The 19,299-nt window shown below is 36.2% G+C and overlaps 1 protein-coding gene across 1 annotated transcript in view; it reads right to left on the bottom strand.

Annotated features, from left to right (window-relative positions):
• Positions 1 to 2: 2 nt before the first annotated feature.
• Positions 3 to 19,299, bottom strand: part of KPNA3 (karyopherin subunit alpha 3) — a 100,299-nt gene continuing 81,002 nt past the window's right edge. Inside the window, exons 11-17 of the mRNA XM_043578359.1 lie at positions 9,639 to 9,770; positions 9,194 to 9,322; positions 6,768 to 6,872; positions 6,600 to 6,671; positions 6,286 to 6,448; positions 4,344 to 4,438; positions 3 to 2,575 (exon numbers count right to left, since the gene is read on the bottom strand). Coding sequence (XP_043434294.1) covers positions 2,477 to 2,575; positions 4,344 to 4,438; positions 6,286 to 6,448; positions 6,600 to 6,671; positions 6,768 to 6,872; positions 9,194 to 9,322; positions 9,639 to 9,770 — 795 coding nt within the window. The 3' untranslated portion in view covers positions 3 to 2,476. The remainder of the gene's footprint in view (positions 2,576 to 4,343; positions 4,439 to 6,285; positions 6,449 to 6,599; positions 6,672 to 6,767; positions 6,873 to 9,193; positions 9,323 to 9,638; positions 9,771 to 19,299) is intronic.

The raw sequence follows: 19,299 nt of genomic DNA, 5'->3' as shown, positions 1-19,299 counted from the left end.
TATCGGATTTGATAGCAGCTTTTTTTTATTGGTTACAAAACCTAAGCCCATATACAAAATTAGGAACACATTTAGATGCCTCTTTTGAAAGAACGTTTTAGTCTTTTTTAACTGAGTTTAAAAAAAATAAAAACAATGCGATTTTCAACACTGTTCTGAAAACTTAAAAGTGCAGCAATATACTTAGTTTCCTTTGTCTAAGAAATGGTGCAATTCCAATTCCAAACTGATAAGGTCACAACAAATTGAATCAAGCAAATGCATACGTATGTCTGCACTACTTGATGCTAATGTTCACTTATGTTAGTTTGCACTTAAAACACAAGAGGAAATCGGAATCGGCACAGTAGAGGCCTGATTTAATCTCAATGTGTGCAAAATTTAAAAGGTAACTGTCAGTAAGTAGGATGGAGAGTCCAGAAGAAACTAAACCAGGAGGGGTACAATTCACAATATCAAGAAGATTTGGACTTTAAGGGTTTCACCGAAGTTTGTGACCTTAATTGGCTTTGACTTTGTTGTTCCTACTTTTAGTGAACACCACACAGTTTCAAAAATTTAGACTACAGTGTCTGAACAGGATGCAGTTACCATATGAAGCTTTAACTCAAAATTTGGATAAAGAAAAAAAGGCACAATGAACTTCAACTCAATTTTATGTGCACAAGAGTTGAAAAATCTGAGCCACCTTAAAGAGAAATTGATTCTAAAATTTATAAAACCTATAAATAATCAGAGGCCAAACCACTATATTAAAACAGATTCTCTAGCAAGTAAAAATCTTGCAGTTTAAACATACGCTTGTATCCATTTTGGATACAAGACAAAACTCACTCTTTAAAGTGGCTCCACCTTGGCAGATACATGTATTTGTAATGAATGCACACCTGCTATGTGTTGTTTATCAGTGAAAACACCCCAGCTGATTCACAAAGCTCTGATGGCATCGGTCTCATCTTCATCACAGTAAATACACCCCCATCGGATAACTACGTTAGTTTAGATTTTCTATCCCTTCACATCAACGCATTGGGAAATTATACCCAGTAAACAATAGCAACAAAACCATTTCTGTGACAGCACAAATCATTCAGTTTAAACATGTTCAAATCCATATTCTTTCATTAATAACTGGGTCAGATGACAATTTACCAAAAGCAATGACTTTACATAGTAATACCAGATTTTGCTTCAAGATCACTGCAAATCAGGTTTATGTCAAATAACTGCAGATTATTCCTCTACACAGATCCTTGACTGAATCTTTTAATATGTGAATATGCTTTTAGAGTAGGATCTGAATTAACTTTCCCAATACTCAAAGAATGAAGTTGTATAACACTTCTAAATAGTTGCTGGTTTGTTGCCAACCACATTATCAAAAGCACTGGTTACTAAGTAAAAAATATTTTAAGACTAAATTACAGTAAACATGAAGGCTCCACAGTTTAAACCCAATATAAATCAACCATATCCAATTATCAATTTAAAACAAAAAATATTAACTCCTGAAAGCTGAAAGCAAGATTTTTTTTTTTTTTTTTTTTTTTTTAAACATCACCAATCGGTACATTAGACCTTTGCTTTTCGTTGTTGTTTTTTATTTGTTTTTTCTTTGTAGTCAGGGACTCTTGCTTTCAACTTAAACAGAAGTTCAAGTCCGTAACAGGTTGCAGCTCAGGTAAAATACCATGCACAGCATTTGATTACTTCAAAACAGCAGGAACACACAGGCTGAAGTGAGTGGTCAAATAGGGCTTGCTGTTCTCAAAAATTAGGTATAATGGCGAAAGCATTACCATCCATAGCTAAAGTTCTTCCTCCAACCCTGGCTTCTGAGGCAGATAATAAACACATCAATTACTGGTAGATGAAGCACAGTTTTTTAAAACTTAACTGTTTAATCAATAACCAAGTTTCTTTTTTTAAGTTCCTTTTTTTGTGTGTCAGTTCCACCAATGAAAATCATTTGGCTTGTACTTTAAAATCTATTCTTCCACATAAAGAATATGAAAATATGTTTGTGGAGGACAATGATGGAGGCTCAGATCAGACTGCACCTCTTTAAAGTCTTCCAACGTGTATATGCATCATACCGAAGTGTCTTGATCCACAGCGCACCATTTTCCAAAGGAGTATCAAGTGGGCAGCTGACATGCCACCACTATGGAATATTCTAAACTGGAACTGCAGTTGTCAGCGTGTGGCACCAGGGAACAGGGAAAAATAGGGTAGTCGAGATTGTTAAGGAGAATTCTAAAACAGTTTAGGAAATCATGCATATGCATTTACAGTCCATGTGATAGTAACTTTTGGCAACTGCAAAGTGACTGAGACATGGCTTGCTTTTAGAAGCATCAAAACGAAGAGGCATGTGTGTTTTGGAGCCTTTTGTTGTTGTTCTTCTTCTTGTCATTTGGTAGCCATCTGGTGGTGCTTCGTATTGAATTGGGGAAGATGCTGCACTCAACTGAACTTAAAAATTAAATTCTTTTGTTTGAAGGTTGGCTGTTGGGTCAAAATTGTAAGTACCTCCTTGTGTTGCTTCAGGAATCAGGCTAGGATCTTCATCAATCTATAAAAAGCAAAACAAAAAAAAGGCCTTTGTTAAGATACTACATGTTATGGTATAAGCAGAACTTACTTCTTATGAGAGAATTCTGTACGGATGTTGTAATCGTTCTATATGATGTTTTAATAGATAAATTAAAATATTTAAGTAAATCAGTAACATTAAGAAACTTAACAGTTTAATTAAACTGAACACACATTTCAAAATTGTTTTAAGTTCTTTTCTTTTTTTTTTTTTTAGCCCCCTCCCCTGTCCCTGCCCCATTATTAAGTTTCTGTATCTGTAGATTTATTTTACCTATTGAAACACACGTACTTTCTTTCATTTTGTGATGTTTATTTTGAGAGAGAGATCACGTGTGTGGATGAGCTGGGGAGGGGCAGAGAGGGAAGAGAAAGAATCCCAGGCAGGCTCCGCACTGTCAGCACAGAGCTTGATGCGGGGCTTGAACTCACGAACCATGAGATCATGACCTGAGCCAAAATCAAGAGTTGGCTGCCCAACTGACTGAGCTACCCAGGTGCCCTTGAACACACATCATTTCTGTAACTGCAGTTGACCCTTGAACAACACGAGCTAGGGGCACCAATCCCCCACCCCCTGCAGAGTCAAAAATCTGAGTACAACTTCTGACTCCCAAAAACTTTACTAATAACTTACCATTGACTGGAAGCCTTACCAATTACATAAACAGTTGATTAGCACATATTTTGTATGTCATACGTATTATATACTTATTATTACAATGAAGTAGGCTAGAGAAATGAAAATGTTACTAAGAAAATCATAAGGAAGAGAAAATACATTTATAGTACTATACTGTATTGAAAAAAATCTGCATATAAGTGGACCCATGTGGTTCAAACCCTTGTTCAAGAGTCAACTGTACTATTTTTTTCCCATTTAACAGATTACAAATATAACAAAAAGTGGGTTTTTGTTTGTTTGTTTGTTTATTTATTTATTTTGAAGTAATCTCTATGCCCAATGTGGGGCTCAAACTCCTAAGCCCAAGATCAAGAGTCACATGCTTTACACCGACTAAGCCAGCCAGGTGCCCCTCAGAGAACTGTTTATACATTTTTTACCTTATAATGAAGTTTCAAACATAGTATTTAAAAAAACTGATTGAGGGGTGCCTGGGTGGCTCAGTAGGTTAAGCATCCAACTCTCGATTTTGGTTCAGGTCATGGTCTCACAAATTTGCGAGACTAAGGTCCGTTGGGATTCTCTTTCTCTCCCCCTCCCCTGCTCTCTCAAAATAAAAAAACTTAAAAAAAAAAAAATAAAAAATAAAAGAAACTGATTGATGGAAAACAATCATTAAATAAATAAAATATTATTAAATAACAATCATTTAATAATCTAAAATTTAGATTATTAAAAATAAGTGGAAAATGCCACCTCAAAAGTATCTGATAGAAAGAGGGGTGTCTGGGTGGCTCGGTCGGTTGAGCAACCAACTCGTGATTTCAGCTCAGGTCATGATCTCACGGTTCATCAGTTCAAGCCCTGCACTGGGCTCTGCGCATCGGATGGTGCAGAGCCTGCTTGGGATTCTCTGTGTCCCACTCTCTCTCTGCCTGTCTCTGCCCCTCCTCAGCTTGTGCATGTGCTGACATTCTCTCTCTCTCAAAAATAAACAACAAAAAAAACAACCAAATACAGTATATACTTGTCATATTAATGATAAAAAAATTCTCAGTGAACTTAACAGTATGTGTAGGTTTTAATGTACATGTAGGCATACCATACTTTAATGGATACTTACATCATCACCAGAGAAATATTGATCTATGATTTCAAATGCTAATTTATATATGTCTTCATTTTCATGTTGCTGTAAAACTTCGATTTTCTCCAAACCTGATAAAAACAAAAAATCAAATAATCAAGTGGACATGAATAAAAACTGTGTTCATTCTAGTCATGGAAAATCCTAAAGAACTCACAACACCCTCCCACCACACCCCGAAAATGACAGTTTGTCTAAAACACAGATAAAACTCTGAGCTGCTCTGATTGGAGGACCAGCATCCCACTAATTTCTTCCTCTCTAGAAACCCTTGACCCCAAGGGTTATCTGGTATCTGAGGCAGACAGTTTAAAAAACACCTAAATACTCCATTTGACAGATGAGGAAGCTATAGAGATGTAAAGGGGTTTATTTTAGGTTGAGTGGCAAGTTAGTGACAGAACTTGAACTGAGATCTCCCCAGGCTGCTGTAGTGGAATCATACTATCTCATATAGTAATTTTTATCTTTCCTTTTGTTTTCAAAATGCTATTACTTTTATATAACAACAAAAACATGTTTTCAGAAACTTCATGATTAACTGATATAAATAGAAGACAAAGCTTTAAATTTTGAAATAATTTCTTTGAAGAAAAAAACAAAGAGGGTGCTTATATCCTATAGCCACAATGAAATTGAAAAATAAGTTTTCAGAACTGTAGAATGTCTTCATTTACATTCCCAATATATTTACTCCATGCATCAGATGTACAAGTCTATAAATTTAAATCCTTAACAATATTCTTCCTTGAAATATCTTTTTAGCTAGGTTATTTTGAAATAGTTGCATTTTTTTTCTTTTTAACAGCAATATAAAAAACCAGAAAAATGGGAATATAAGTGTCACAGATAATGGATGTAAAGTTCTTTACAAAATTATAAAATACTAAGTAAATGTGTATCCTAATTGTGAGTATACTTCCCAGAGACCGAAGCAACTATATTGATTAAAGCTGAAGAGTAACAATTCTGCAGCTCAAACTTTCTGGGGTAAGTTCTGAATTAGACTACAATGCTAATTTCAAATTATCTCAAAATATCTTAAAACCAGAATGAGCAGTGAATTAAGAGTATGAAGATCTACTTCCATGGCCATAGACAAAACTTAACATCTCTAGGATAATTTCTTCTTGTTATTAAGAAGATACTTCCAGTCTGAATATTTTATGATGTGACTACATTTACTTTCTCTTAAAAAAAAAAAATGAAAGGGGTAATATAACTGTACATAATAGTCAATAAAATATACAAAATAAAACATGACAATAGAATAAATTAAGGTTTGGGCAACTTGGTACATATTGAACAGGTATCCTTAAAATATGCCTCATATATCATTATCAGAGAAATATTTAATATTTCAAATAAGTTTTTTTATTAAAATTTCAAAGTAACTTCTGTGGTAATAACTTCAGCAGACAGCTCTAGCAATCACAAGACTGAAATAAAATACCTAGATGACTCCAAAATCATTAACCTTTCCAACAACATGGAATAGTATTTCACAAAGTAAGGTCTATAGAATCACGTATCAGGTATAATGTGAAGAAAGTGTTTCACTGTCAAGGATTCTAAGAAATTCTGGATTAAATAAAGCTTATAACTTTCTCTATCATAGCAGTTCCCAAGCTTTTGCTCTCGCACACTGTGACTTCAAGAGGAGTGTTCATGTCACCTAAAAAGCAATGTGACCCTCTAGGAAGGTCACAGAATGACCTTCACAACCAGTTTTCCCCAAGTACGGACTGATGCCTGCTGGAAAACCCTCATGTAATGCTAACTGGTGAATACAGGACAGCAGCATACTTTGATGATGGAGCAGTGTTTCCTGACAGTTTTCTTTCTACTTAGTTGCCTTGAAAGGAACTGATCTTTCAGCATTCCACTGCTCAACTATTTTTCTTCAATGCACTCTTACCTCCACATTCTTCTATTATTTCAGCTATTGTGCTTGCTTCATCACCAGCCATGATCAGAATGTTTTTCAGACCATCTAGAACCACCTGAACAACTTGAGAATCTTTTACAGACAGTAAATTACAGAATGGTGGTATTACATTCTGCTGTACAAGGTACTCAACCTAGGCAACAAGAGAAAAATGTTTATTTATATAATTATATTTTACCCAAAAAGAACACACTACAGGGCTTATGAACAACCAGCAGCTCCTACACATAAAAGAGTAGTGTACTTTCCGATAATAACAATCCTAACAGTTTTTCCAAACTTACCTGATCTTTTCTGCCACTTATCGTTAAGTTGCTAATTGCCCAGGCAGCTTCTTTTTGTGTTCCAAAGTCTCCCTGAAGGTTAAAAAAGAAATGATTGTATGAATTCTTTATTAAAAAATCTTGGTTATAATATGTTAATGTACACGATAAACTCACAATATGACTGACCTTAGCAAGCTGATGAATAATCATAGGAATTAACCCGGCGTCTATTACAGCTTGAACTTGTTGCTGGTTGCCTGCTGTTATGTTGGAAAGGAACCACACTGCTTCCTATAATTGAACAAAATACAGGGTACCTTTGTTTGAAAGATTAATTTTAATGCATTTATATTTTTATTTTTATGTAGTTTACATAAACTATAACAAAATCACTTGAGTTGCATTAGGGAAATGCATCTAAAAAGCAATGAGATGACACAGAATGTCTCATTTTAAACACGTTATAAGGAAACTTCCATCCATCACATGTGGGCCCACTAACCTTGCACTGATCCACCCAATAAAATATATGCCTACATCACCCAGGAACTACTTTATTTTATTTATTTTTTAATGTTTATTTATTTATTTTGAGAGAGAGTGAGAATCCCAAGCAGGCTCCGTGCTGTCAGCACACAGCCCAACACGGGGCTTGATCATACAAACTGTGAGATCATAACTTGAGCCAAAATCAAGAGTCAGATCCTTAATCAAGCCACCCAGATATCCCTAGGCACTACTGTAGACAATGGTAATATGGCAGTGAACAAAAGAGACAAAAAAATCTTTACTCATGCAGCTTACATTTTTTGGTGCTTAAGCTCCCTCTAAAAGATAATGATATAAATAAATAAATAAGAGACTCAATTTCCTAAAAGTTTGTTAAAACTACTTCTAAGAAAGGAGAATTGCTTTCCTGTAAAAATATTTACTTGCAAGATATATTTAGAAATTAAGTATCCAATTAGTCTGGGATGGGTCTATATAACAAATTTTGCTGTAACCTTTAAGGATTTACAAGTCACAAACACGCAGGTCTGCTGTAATTTTAGTGTCAAGTGCTGTCTCTTCTTCCTCTTTTACAGTGAAAAAAGTTAACTGTAAATTTATTTTGCCCAATTGTGGGAAGAGGTTAACAACTGGTAAGTCAGTGTTCACTCTACCATTCTTACAAATTTCTTGTAGGTTTGAAACATTTTAAACTAATATGCTGAGGGAATAAACCCAAGTTTGATTCTACCTTGAGGGTCCCATGATGATCCCAAGTCCAAGTAACACAAATGCTCAAGGTGAAAAACTTCTAAGGAGACTAAATGGCTGCTGAGGCTGAGTAAACATCTATGTGAACCCTTTGTCCCCCATGATACCTTCACTCAGAGCATATTGATCACATGCCAGAACTTCTCTACACCCACTTCTGTCCGGCTTCCTCACTTCTCAGCTCTGTTTCCAATTATGGAATACATTTAGCTATAAAAATCCCAAATTATTGAAATTTCTACAGTAAAAATAACTGGCCCAGAGGCTAAAAGACTCTGGTTTCTTTCCCTTCATTGGAGCAAATGCATTCCTAAAATGCACTTTTTCGACAACATACTTTTCTGTAACAATCCAACTGTCAAATTATAGTTGAGCAACTATATAAATACAGCTATGACACAGAAGAAATGGTCAGTTCTGCTGGTTTGGGGAATCGTGGCATTTCAGGCAGATAAAACTACATTAAACTAAATGCGAATCAAATCCATGAGACATCATTTCACACCTACTAGAGTGGCTATAATAATTTTAAAAAAGGAACTGGAACCCTCATACAGTGCTTGTGGGAACGTAAAGTGGTACAGCCACTATGGAAAACAATTTGGCAGCTCCTCAAACAGCTAAACACAGAATTACCATATGACTGGGCAGTTCTACTCCTAGATATATGCCCAAAGGAACTGAAAGCTGGGACTCAAATAGACATCTGCATGCCGATGTTCACTGCAACATTATTCACAACAGCCACCAGTAGAAAAACTCCAAGTGTCCACCAACAAATGACTGGATAAACAAAATGTGGTATATATGTACTATGGAATATTTATTCAGCTATAAAAAGAAATGAAGTTCTGACACATGCTCCAACATGGATGAACCTTAAAAATTGTATGCAATGTGAAATAAGGCAGATACAAAGAGACTGAAGTACTTAAGTATATTTAACAATTAATAATAAGTTTGTATCTAAAGTTGAAATTTTAAAAAAGACTTTTTTGATCCTTCAATTTAGGCACTGCATCTTTTGGTCCAATCTAATTTCATAGGGAGATTAAATTATGATCTGTTTATAAAAGATACCAGCCATCCAGCGAGAGATTTTGTATGGATTCTCACTTCATGGCTACTAATTTACCGATCCTTGCTACTGCCCAATTTATTTAAATAAAAACACTGGTTATAACAAAATAACACTTGTAACAAAATAAACTGCAGAGGTGATCTGAAATAATTCTCATCATAACTACAGTGCTTGTGAAGAAAATTATGATCAAACAAATAGCAACAGAAAACAAGGGGACAGTTTGTACAGACAGAAAGAAATGCACCAATGAGGCTATTATGTGCCTTACCTTATTTATCTTCTCTTTGGGGTGTGATAAGAGATTGGGGAAGTGTGACAGGACATCACAGTTGAGAACAACCTGGGTCTGCTCATCGGTGCCAGTCACTATGTTGCCAACTGCTCTGAGTGCTGCTGTCTGGGGTGGGGATAAAATACTTTCTATACATTTATTTGTTTATGAGGAAACTGACTCTATAAGTTTTCATAATCCTGAGAAAACGTAAAAATGCAAGGGGTGAATGATTAGCAAGGACAACTGGGTTCTAGGAGTCTGAAACTGAAGAATATGGGTGAGATAAAGATTTGGAAACCAACAAAATCAGGTTCAGTAAAACAGAGGAGAAATATGGAAGATATGTACATATGGACCGAACTGAACCCTGGTTGTTCAAGTTAACAGGTTATAGCAAACAAAATTTTAAACAAGTTAGAAAAAATTTTTAAATACTTACTTGGACTTTCACTTCCTGGTGGCTCAAAAGGGGCACAAGAAATGGCACAACCCCTGAATCAATAACCATCTGTATCTGCTCATTACCTCCATCTGTCAGGTATGACAGAGCCCAAACAGTATCTACGAGAATCTACAGGAAGTAAAAAAGAATTACAATTCAGTTATTTTTCTGAATGCTTAAAATACATAACTCAGAGGTGGTAACGTAAAAAGTAATTAAACTATGTTTTAGCTTGGTGGCAAAAGTATCTGCTTACTTGATAAATCTACTAAGCAGCAGAGTACTCTCTCAATGCCTACCTCAGATCAATCACTCTTTACAAAAATGAGACATGGAAGTGTGAGACAACGTCTACCCCAACTTATGCATTTATATATCAGATAAATGAATTTAAAAACAAGTAGAAAAGTTGTTCTCTCTGCCCCGCAAACTGAGTACCTAATAATCACAAGGAAACACTTTATATACAGAACAAGACCATATACCAAGCTGCTTCAAGTCTAGAAGAGCCCAAAAAGATCACCTGTCTATACCAGTGGTTTTCATACATGTTTAGCAATATAATTACTTGTTTAGGCTATTAAACAAGTAATTTATTATTATTTTTTATTATTTTAGTAATAATATTTTTTATTATTATTAAAACTAAAAAAGAATTAAGTTGGCATTTTAACCTTAGGAAATTATTTGCAAAGCCCTTGAAAAAGGTCCCCAAATGAAGAGCACAGAACATAAACCATGACCCATAGCCATCTGATTTTGCAAACAACAAAAAACAAAAGAAAGACTCAGGTTTATTGACTCTTTCAAAGTCAAAGAGGTTATATGTAAGCATAGATCTTATCTCATGTGAAATCCAGAGATGTTTCTTACTAAGGTATGCAAATTAAAGACATTCTGTTGCTTTTAAAATAATGCCACCAGGGGCACCTGGATGGCTCAGGTAGTTAAGCATCCAGCTCGATTTCTGATCCCCAGGGTCATGAGATCAAGCCCTGAGTAGGGCTCTGCACTGAGCATGGAGCCTGCTTAAGATTCTCTCTCTCCCCTCCCCTGTCCTCCCCTACCCCACACCCTCCACCACACACACTCGTACTCTAAAATAAAAACTAAAAATAAAATAATGCCATCTGAATTAAGTCCATCTACCTATCTTTCAAGAAGTATAGAGATCAATAAAAAGAACAAATAAAACCACATTTAACCCACACCTTCAGCATTACTAGAAGTCAGAGACTACAAATTTCAAATTACCTGTAAGAAGAGAAAAAATTAAAGTCTAGCTTTTGTCTGGACCTCCTGCCCCAGGCCTGTGTAAGATTTCAAAGAAGAGGAGTGGTAAGGAGAGTTAAGTGTTTAAAACTACCCCATCTTAGTGGGACAGAGACCATGTGGCCCCAAAAGCCTACAATATATACTATCTGTCCTTTTCAGAAAAAGCTCCTGACACCTTCTTCATTAGATGATGAGCTTCATTCAACTAAGAGATGCTTGAGGAAATAGATCATTACAGATCACAAACAAAAGTGGAAGTAAGAGTAGAAGAAAAACTTATAAATGGTATTTATTCTGAAAAAACAGAAATATTGCAATTCAAGAATGGGACAGAAGGAAGCTGTGCCTGAGAGCTGAGCCCACCTACCATCCCACCCCAGCACTAAGGCCTCCCTACTAAAGGGTATCTGCAGATGTGGTGTGTGTGAACAAAGCCTGTCTACTACCCAGTGTGGCAGTAGCAGGTAACAAGACTTAAATAGAAATTGTAGTCACATAACAGAACACCCAAAATGTGCAGGCTTACAAGTGAAAACAACTTGTCATACCAGGAACATCTCAAACTCAAAAGGGAAAAGACAGCCAACAGATGTCAAGGCTGAGATGACAGAGATATTGAAATTCTCTGACAAAGATTTTAAAGTAACTATCATAAAAATACTTCAGCAAACAATTGTGAACATATTTAAAACAACTAAATATAGGAAATCTCAGCAAAGAAACACGACATGAAGAAGAACCAAACAAATTTTTAAAAAAAGTTTTTGTTTATTTTGAGAGAAAAGAGAGAAAGTACGAGCAGGGGAGGACAGAAAAAGAGGAGAGAGTGAGAATCCCAAGCAGGCTCTGCCTTGAACATGAGGTTCAAACTCCCGAGATCATGACTTGAGCCACAGTCAGAGACTTAACCAACTGATCCACCTTCATGTGCCCCAAACAGAACATTTTAAACTAAAAAATTCAGTAATCCAAATTTAAAACTCACTGGAAATACTCCCTAGTGAAATGGAGAAAGAAAAAAAACAATCAACAAACTCAAAGATCAATACAAATCATCCAATCGGGATAACAGGAAAACAAACATCAAAATAGATTGCAAAGAGGGGGCTCCTGGGTGGCTCAGTCAGCTAAGGCTAAGTGTCTGAGTCTTTGTTTCAGCTCAGGTCATGATCTCAGGTGTGGTCGGGTGGTCACTGTGGAATCGAGTCCAGCGTCAGCCTCTCTGTCTCTGCCCTTCCCCCACTAGTGCTCTGTCTTTCTCAAAATAAATAAATATTTAAAAAAGATTGCACAAAACCAACTGAGATACCACCTCACACCAGTCACAGTGGCTAAAATTTACAACTCAGGAAACAACAGACGTTGGCGAGGATGTGGAGAAAGGGGCACCCCCTTACACTGTTGGTGGGAATGCAAACTGGTGCAGCCGCTCTGGAAAACAGTATAGAGGTACCTAAAAAAATTAAAAATAGAACTACCCTACGACCCAGCAATAGTACTACTAGGAATTTATCCAAAGGATGCAGGAGTGCTGATTCACAGGGGCCCATGTATCCCAATGTTTATAGCAGTACTTTCAACAACAAATCATGGAAAGAGCCCATATGTCCATCAACTGATGAATGGATAAAGAAGATGTGGTTTATATAGACAATGGAATACTACTTGGCAATGAGAAAGAATGAAATCTTGCCATTTGCAACAGTGTGAATGGAAATGGAGGGTATTATGCTAAGTGAAATATGTCAGTCAAAAAAAGACAAGTATCGTATGTTTTCACTCATATGTGGAACTTGAGAAATTTAACAGAAGACCATGGGGGAAGGGAGGGAGAAAAAACAGTTTCAAACAGAGAGGGAGGCAAACCATAAGAGACTCTTTAATACAGAAAACAAACCATAAAGGTCGATGGTGGGGGAGAGGGGAAAACGGGTGATGGGCATTGAGGAGGGCACCTGTTGGGATGAGCACTAGGTGTTGTATGTAATCAGTGAATCACAGGAATTGATTCCTGAAACCAAGAGCATAATGTATACACTCTATGTTAGTTAACTTGACAATAATGTAAATAAAAAAAAAAAAAAATCACAGGGGCGCCTGGGTGGCTCAGTTGGTTAAGAATCCGACTTCAGCTCAGGTCATGATCTCGCAGTCTGTGAGTTTGAGCCCCGCGTTGGGCTCTGTGCTGACAGCTCAGAGCCTGGAGCCTGTTTCGGATTCTGTGTCTCCCTCTCTCTGCCCCTCCCCCGTTCATGCTCTGTCTCTCTCTGTCTCAAAAATAAATGTTGGGGCGCCTGGGTGGCGCAGTCGGTTAAGCGTCCGACTTCAGCCAGGTCACGATCTCGCGGTCCATGAGTTCGAGCCCCGCGGCGGGCTCTGGGCTGATGGCTCAGAGCCTGGAGCCTGTTTCTGATTCTGTGTCTCCCTCTCTCTCTGCCCCTCCCCCGTTCATACTCTGTCTCTCTCTGTCCCAAAAATAAATAAACGTTGAAAAAAAAAAATTAAAAAAAAAAATAAAAAATAAATGTTAAAATTTTTTTTAAATCACAAAGAAATACAGAGAGTTTCAGAGATCTATAGAACAATAACAGAAGATCTAACATTTCTGTCATCAGAGTCGCAGAAGGAGAGTGAAGCTGAAAAAATATTTTAAGAAATAATGGCAGAAAATATCCTAAATTTGGCAAAAGACATGAGCCTAAAGATTCAAAAATGGGAGGATGAGGCAAGACAAAAGAGAAAACAGAATGAGCTCATCAATTATTGTATAGGTATTAGATACTAGTCAAAAAATACTATCTGCCAAACCAGATAGTAAAAGAAAAGGGCATTATAAAAGGTATAAATAAAAAGGTAATATTAGAACAAAATGAACCTTCCTAAATAACAAAATAAATGAAAAAAAAAAGCACACCAAATAAAAAATAAAACACACACAAAATATCATACAAAATGTGACTGAGATAAAACCAAACATATCAAACAATGTGAACAAGTTTAACTCACCTATAAACCAGAAAAAGGTTCTTAAATTGGCTCCCAAAACAGAACCGAACTCTCTGCTGTATACAAGAGACACAACTAAAATTAAGTAATTCAACAAGGCTAAAAATTAAAAGAATGAACTAAGGTACACCAAGTAAACATTCAGAAAACAGAGACTATAATCCTGTTAGTAGACCAGAACTTAGGCTAAAAAGCATTACAAAGAACAAATAATGCTGCTTTATAAAGCTAAATCCTACAATTTACAGTAAAGACATAACAGTTATAAAATCTACCCACCAAATAACCCTGCAAACACAATTACAAAGCAGAAACTAAAAGGATGCAAGACAAAAATATAAAAATAAATGAGTAATGTATTTTCACACACGACAGATTTTCAGTATGAGAGAAGTAGATAAAAAATGAGGACACAGATCTTATGAATATATATTGAAATTTATACCTTGCTAATAGATAATATAACTTGCATATGGAGCATAAAAATCATGTTAGTTCCAAAGAAAACATCAATAAATTACATAAAGCAGAAATACTATAAAACTATTCCAATACAAAAAGTTAGACAGACATTAATAAAATAAAAACCAAAAAGACTTCTGTTATGGAAATTTAAGAGCCATATAACAAACAACTCTTGGATGAAAGAGAAAATACCAAAAAAAACTAAATTTTGAAAAAATTACAAGGAAAATACCACATACTAGAAAATAATGGATGTATGTAAAGCAGTGATCAAAGGAAAGTTCATATTCCTACAAATTTACACAACTAAAAGGATGCAAATAAATAAATCCCAAATCAAGAGCTAGAAAAAGAACAGTAAATAGTACATGGAAGTAGAGTTGAAATCTAGATGAAATGAGTAACTTCTTAGGGCAATAGTTAATAAAAACTGATCTCGGAAGACACAGAGAGCTTAAGCAAGTCAATTTCCATAGCAAAGACAGAGAAAATTATCAAGGAACTAACCCCACAAAGTACCAAGACTCAAAAATTTCAAGGGCAAAACTACCAAGTCTTCAAAGATGGGAAAGCCCCCAATGCTATATATATTGTTTCAGAGCATAAAAAATAAAGGAAGCACAATGTTAATACCTAAACTTTAAAAAAGCAATAAAAATATAATATTAATACCTAATAAAGATAGCATAAAGTAAAACCACAGACCCAGTATCACTTATGTGAATACTGGTGCAAAAATTCTCAATAAAACATTAGCGAATACGATCCAATACTACACTAAGAAAACAATATATGATAATCAAGTGGAATTATTTAAGAAATACAAAGAAGGTTCAATTTTAGAAATATCATTTAGATGTTAGATTAATAGATTTAAGAAAAATCCTGATAATCTCCACAGTCACTGAAAAATTAAACACCCATTCTTAAATTTTTTTTTAATGTTTATTTTTGAGAGAGAAGAGAGACTGCACACGTACATGTGAGTGGGGGAGGGGTAGAGACAGAGCTGGAGACACAGAATCCGAAGCAGGCTCCAGGTTCTGAGCTCAAAGTGGGGCTTGAACTCACGAAGTGTGAGATCATGACCTGAGCCGAAGTCAGTCGCCCAACTGACTGAGCCACGCAGGTGCCCCTAAACACTCATTCTTGATGTCAACACTCAAAATAGGATTTTATGGATATATTTCCTTAACATAATAAAAAAATTATTAACTCAGGAAAAGGATTTAGATTCAACAAAAGATTGATAAATCTGATTACATAAAAAATAAGTCTGCATGGCAAAATCTATCAAAGACAAAAGACAAATTAGGAGAATATCTGAAATAATGTATCACAAAGAGCTAATATCCTTAATATATACAGAACTTTTAAAACCTAAGAGAAAAAGACCAAAAATCTGATAGAAAAGCAGGCAATAAATACAAACAGGCTACTTACAAAGATATAAAAATGGCCCTTATATATACAACATAATGTCCAACTTCACTAATTAAAAAAAAAAGAAAGAAACAAGTGCAAATTAGGGGCACCTGGGTGGCTCAGCTGGTTAAGCACCCAACTTCAGCTCAGGTCACGATCTCACATTTTGTGAGTTTGGGCCCCACATCAAGCTCTGTGCTGATAGCTCAGAACCTGGAGCCTGCTTCAGATTCCCTGTCTCCCTCTCTCTCTGCACCTCCCCTGCACCCATTCTGTCTGTCTCTCAAAAATAAGCATTAAAATTTTTTTTTTAAAAAAAGAAATGCAAATTGAAACTGACATACATGGGAATGCAAGCTGGTGCAGCCACTCTGGAAAACAGTATGGAGGTTCCTCAAAAAACTAGAACTACCCTACGACCCAGCAATTGCTCTACTAGGCATTTATCCAAGGGATACGGTGTGATGTTTTGAAGGGACACATGCACCCCCATGTTTATAGCAGCACTATCAACAGTAGCCAAAGTATGGAAAGAGCCTAAGTGTCCATCAACTGATGAATGGATAAAGAAATTGTGGTTTATATACACAATGAAGTACTACGTGGCAATGAGAAAGAATGAAATATGGCCCTTTGTAGCAACGTGGATGAACTGGAGAGTGTGATGCTAAGTGAAATAAGCCATACAGAGAAAGACAGATACCATATGGTTTCACTCTTAGGTGGATCCTGAGAAACTTAACAGAAACCCATGAGGGAGGGGAAGGGAAAAAAAAAAAAAAAAAGGGTTAGAGCAGGAGAGAGCCAAAGCATAAGAGACTGTTAAAAACTGAGAACAAACTGAGGGTTGATGGGGGGTGGGAGGGAGAGGAGGGTGGGTGACAGGTATTGAAGAGGGCATCTTTTGGGATGAGCACTGGGTGTTGTATGGAAACCAATTCGACAATAAATTTCATCTATTAAAAAAAAAAAAATAGCCAAAGTATGGAAAGAGCCCAAATGTCCATCGAGGGATGAATGGATAAAGAAGATGTGGGGTGTGTGTGTGTGTGTGTGTGTATACACACACACACACAATGGAGTATTACTCAGCAATCAAAAAGAATGAAATCTTGCCATCTGCAACTACGTGGATGGAACTGGAGGGTATTATGCTAAGTGAAATTAGAGAAAGACAAAAATCATATGACTTCACTCATGAGTACTTTAAGAAACGAAACAGATGAATGTAAGGGAAGGGAAACAAAAATAATATAAAAACAGGGAGGGGGACAAAACATATTTTTCTTAAATATGGAGAACAAACTGAAGGTTACTGGAGGGGTTGTGGGAGGGGGGATGGGCTAAATGGGTAAGGGGCACTAAGATATCTACTCCTGAAATCATTGTTGCACTATATGCTAACTAATCTGGATGTAAATTTTAAAAAATAAAAAAATAATTAAAAAAAACCTGACATACAGTTTTTTTACCCATCAGATAGGCAAAATTTTTAAATGTGATAACATATGCTATTGGCAAGGCTACGGAGAAAGTCACTTTCATATGGTGCTGCTGGAAATACAAAATGGCACAGTCTCTAAGACAAGGAATTTGGGCAGTATGTAAGAAAATTACAATGCATTCATTCTTTGGCCTAGCAATCCCGCTTCTAGGGATTTACTCAAGGGTATTCCAATAATATGAAAATACACAAGAATATTTACTGCTACATTATTTATATTTGCAAATTCAGGAAACAGCCTAAATACCTATCCATAATAGTGTGTCTGAATAAACCATGTTCACAAAACAATACTAGTTGAGTTGGCCTGTGTTTTAGGAGGCTGCTAAATAAAATGTAACCTTCCCCCCCGCCCCCCCGCCATGTGGCACCCACTACTAGCAGAAAACCACCTTTTTCTACTATACAGAGGTTTAGAAAAATGAAATATTTAAGGCTTCTAAGCTGAGGTCAGTGAATAATATTCAGTGGATCTCCATGACAGTATCTTAAAAACTGGTGGGTTCAGCTAAGTCTTAGGCCTCCTGAAACTGCAGGCTCTAGTCTCTCTTTAATTTTGTTTAGTGATATACTGGGTCTTCACTGAAAATTTCATTTGAAAAAAGCTCTAAAAACTTTTAAATTCATAGCACATGATTATCAGGCCATTCTAGCTTCTTCTGTTTTCATCAAAATTTGCTTTTCTCATCTCCATTATCAGGCTAACAGCTGCTCTATGTCTCTGATGTTTATAATTTTACCTTTTGTTAACTCTTCCCATTTGAACTGCTTCTGCTCTTTTATACCTTCTCCTTCTGCTATTCTTTTATTCTTTTTTCTTGGATTTCCCCTTTTCTTGATTTCTATGCCAGGCTACCTGGCTCTTACAGCTATTAATAGTCTATGAGTGTACTCTTTTCCTTCTAGCTAATAATCTGATTAATGATGCTCCAACAAAGTCTTCAGCAACCCTGGTCTACTTTAATTATTTTCCACTATTCATTTCTGTTTTTCTCTGCTACAAAGCTTTAAAAGTTTTTTACTTCAGCCAATATTTCAGGTACTTAAAGACTTCCAGGAAAGCTCATCTCTAGACACACAACAGAAAGCACAAATGCACCCATGCAAAAGACTGACAACTCTACATGGTTAATGTTCTGAAGAAACAATCTTCTTGAAAACTAGTATATGAGTCAAAGGGCAATCTCTTGCAACACAAAGTCTTCCAACAAGAATATGTTCAGCTCAGAGACCTTCAATGGTCTCCACTCCAATAAATGTGCTAACAAATCATGTCCTGCTAGGTACTGTTCCTAAAAATGCTATTAACATGTATAGCATTTCCTAGAAGATTAGACGTCTGTGGAATATCTATGAAATGTCAACTTGACACATGCTTCAGAGACAACTAGAGCTGAGTCGAGTTACAAAGAGTATACTTACATTTAATCCTTATATGCAATAAAGGGTAACTTAGGAGGCCCAAGGTACTCACATTCTATACATTCCAAAGAAAGGACTGGCCCTTGATCAGCAACTTTGAGATAACCTCTGAATTCTTGGATTATACTGCCTAATGATGTTGTGTACCTCAGATCTTGGGCAAATAAATAGCTATGTAACAATGTGATTTTATGTGAGTACCTCTTTTAGTTTGCTTGAGGTTGTGGGACACACTTGTATCAGTTTGACCTCCGGAAGAGGGTGAAGCCTGAGGTAAGGGCCATCATGCGGGATGTCCATGCCTTTGGGACTGACTCCCAATAAATACCTGCACACCAAAGTTCAGGAGGTTCCTGGTTAGCAGTATTTCATGTGTTCATATGTGTCACACATGACTGCTGGGAAAATAAAGCACTGTCCTTATAACTCTACTGGGAGAGAATAACTGGAAGCTTGCATCTGGTTTCTCCTAAACTCTGCCCTCTGTGCCTTTTGCCTTTGTTGATTTTAATCTTGTGAAATAATAGGAAATATATATTTATATACACATATATATGTGTA

Source organism: Prionailurus bengalensis, chromosome A1, assembly GCF_016509475.1.
Source record: "Prionailurus bengalensis isolate Pbe53 chromosome A1, Fcat_Pben_1.1_paternal_pri, whole genome shotgun sequence".
Taxonomy (NCBI): Eukaryota; Metazoa; Chordata; class Mammalia; order Carnivora; family Felidae; genus Prionailurus; species Prionailurus bengalensis.
This window is presented reverse-complemented; position numbering and strand designations above follow the sequence as displayed.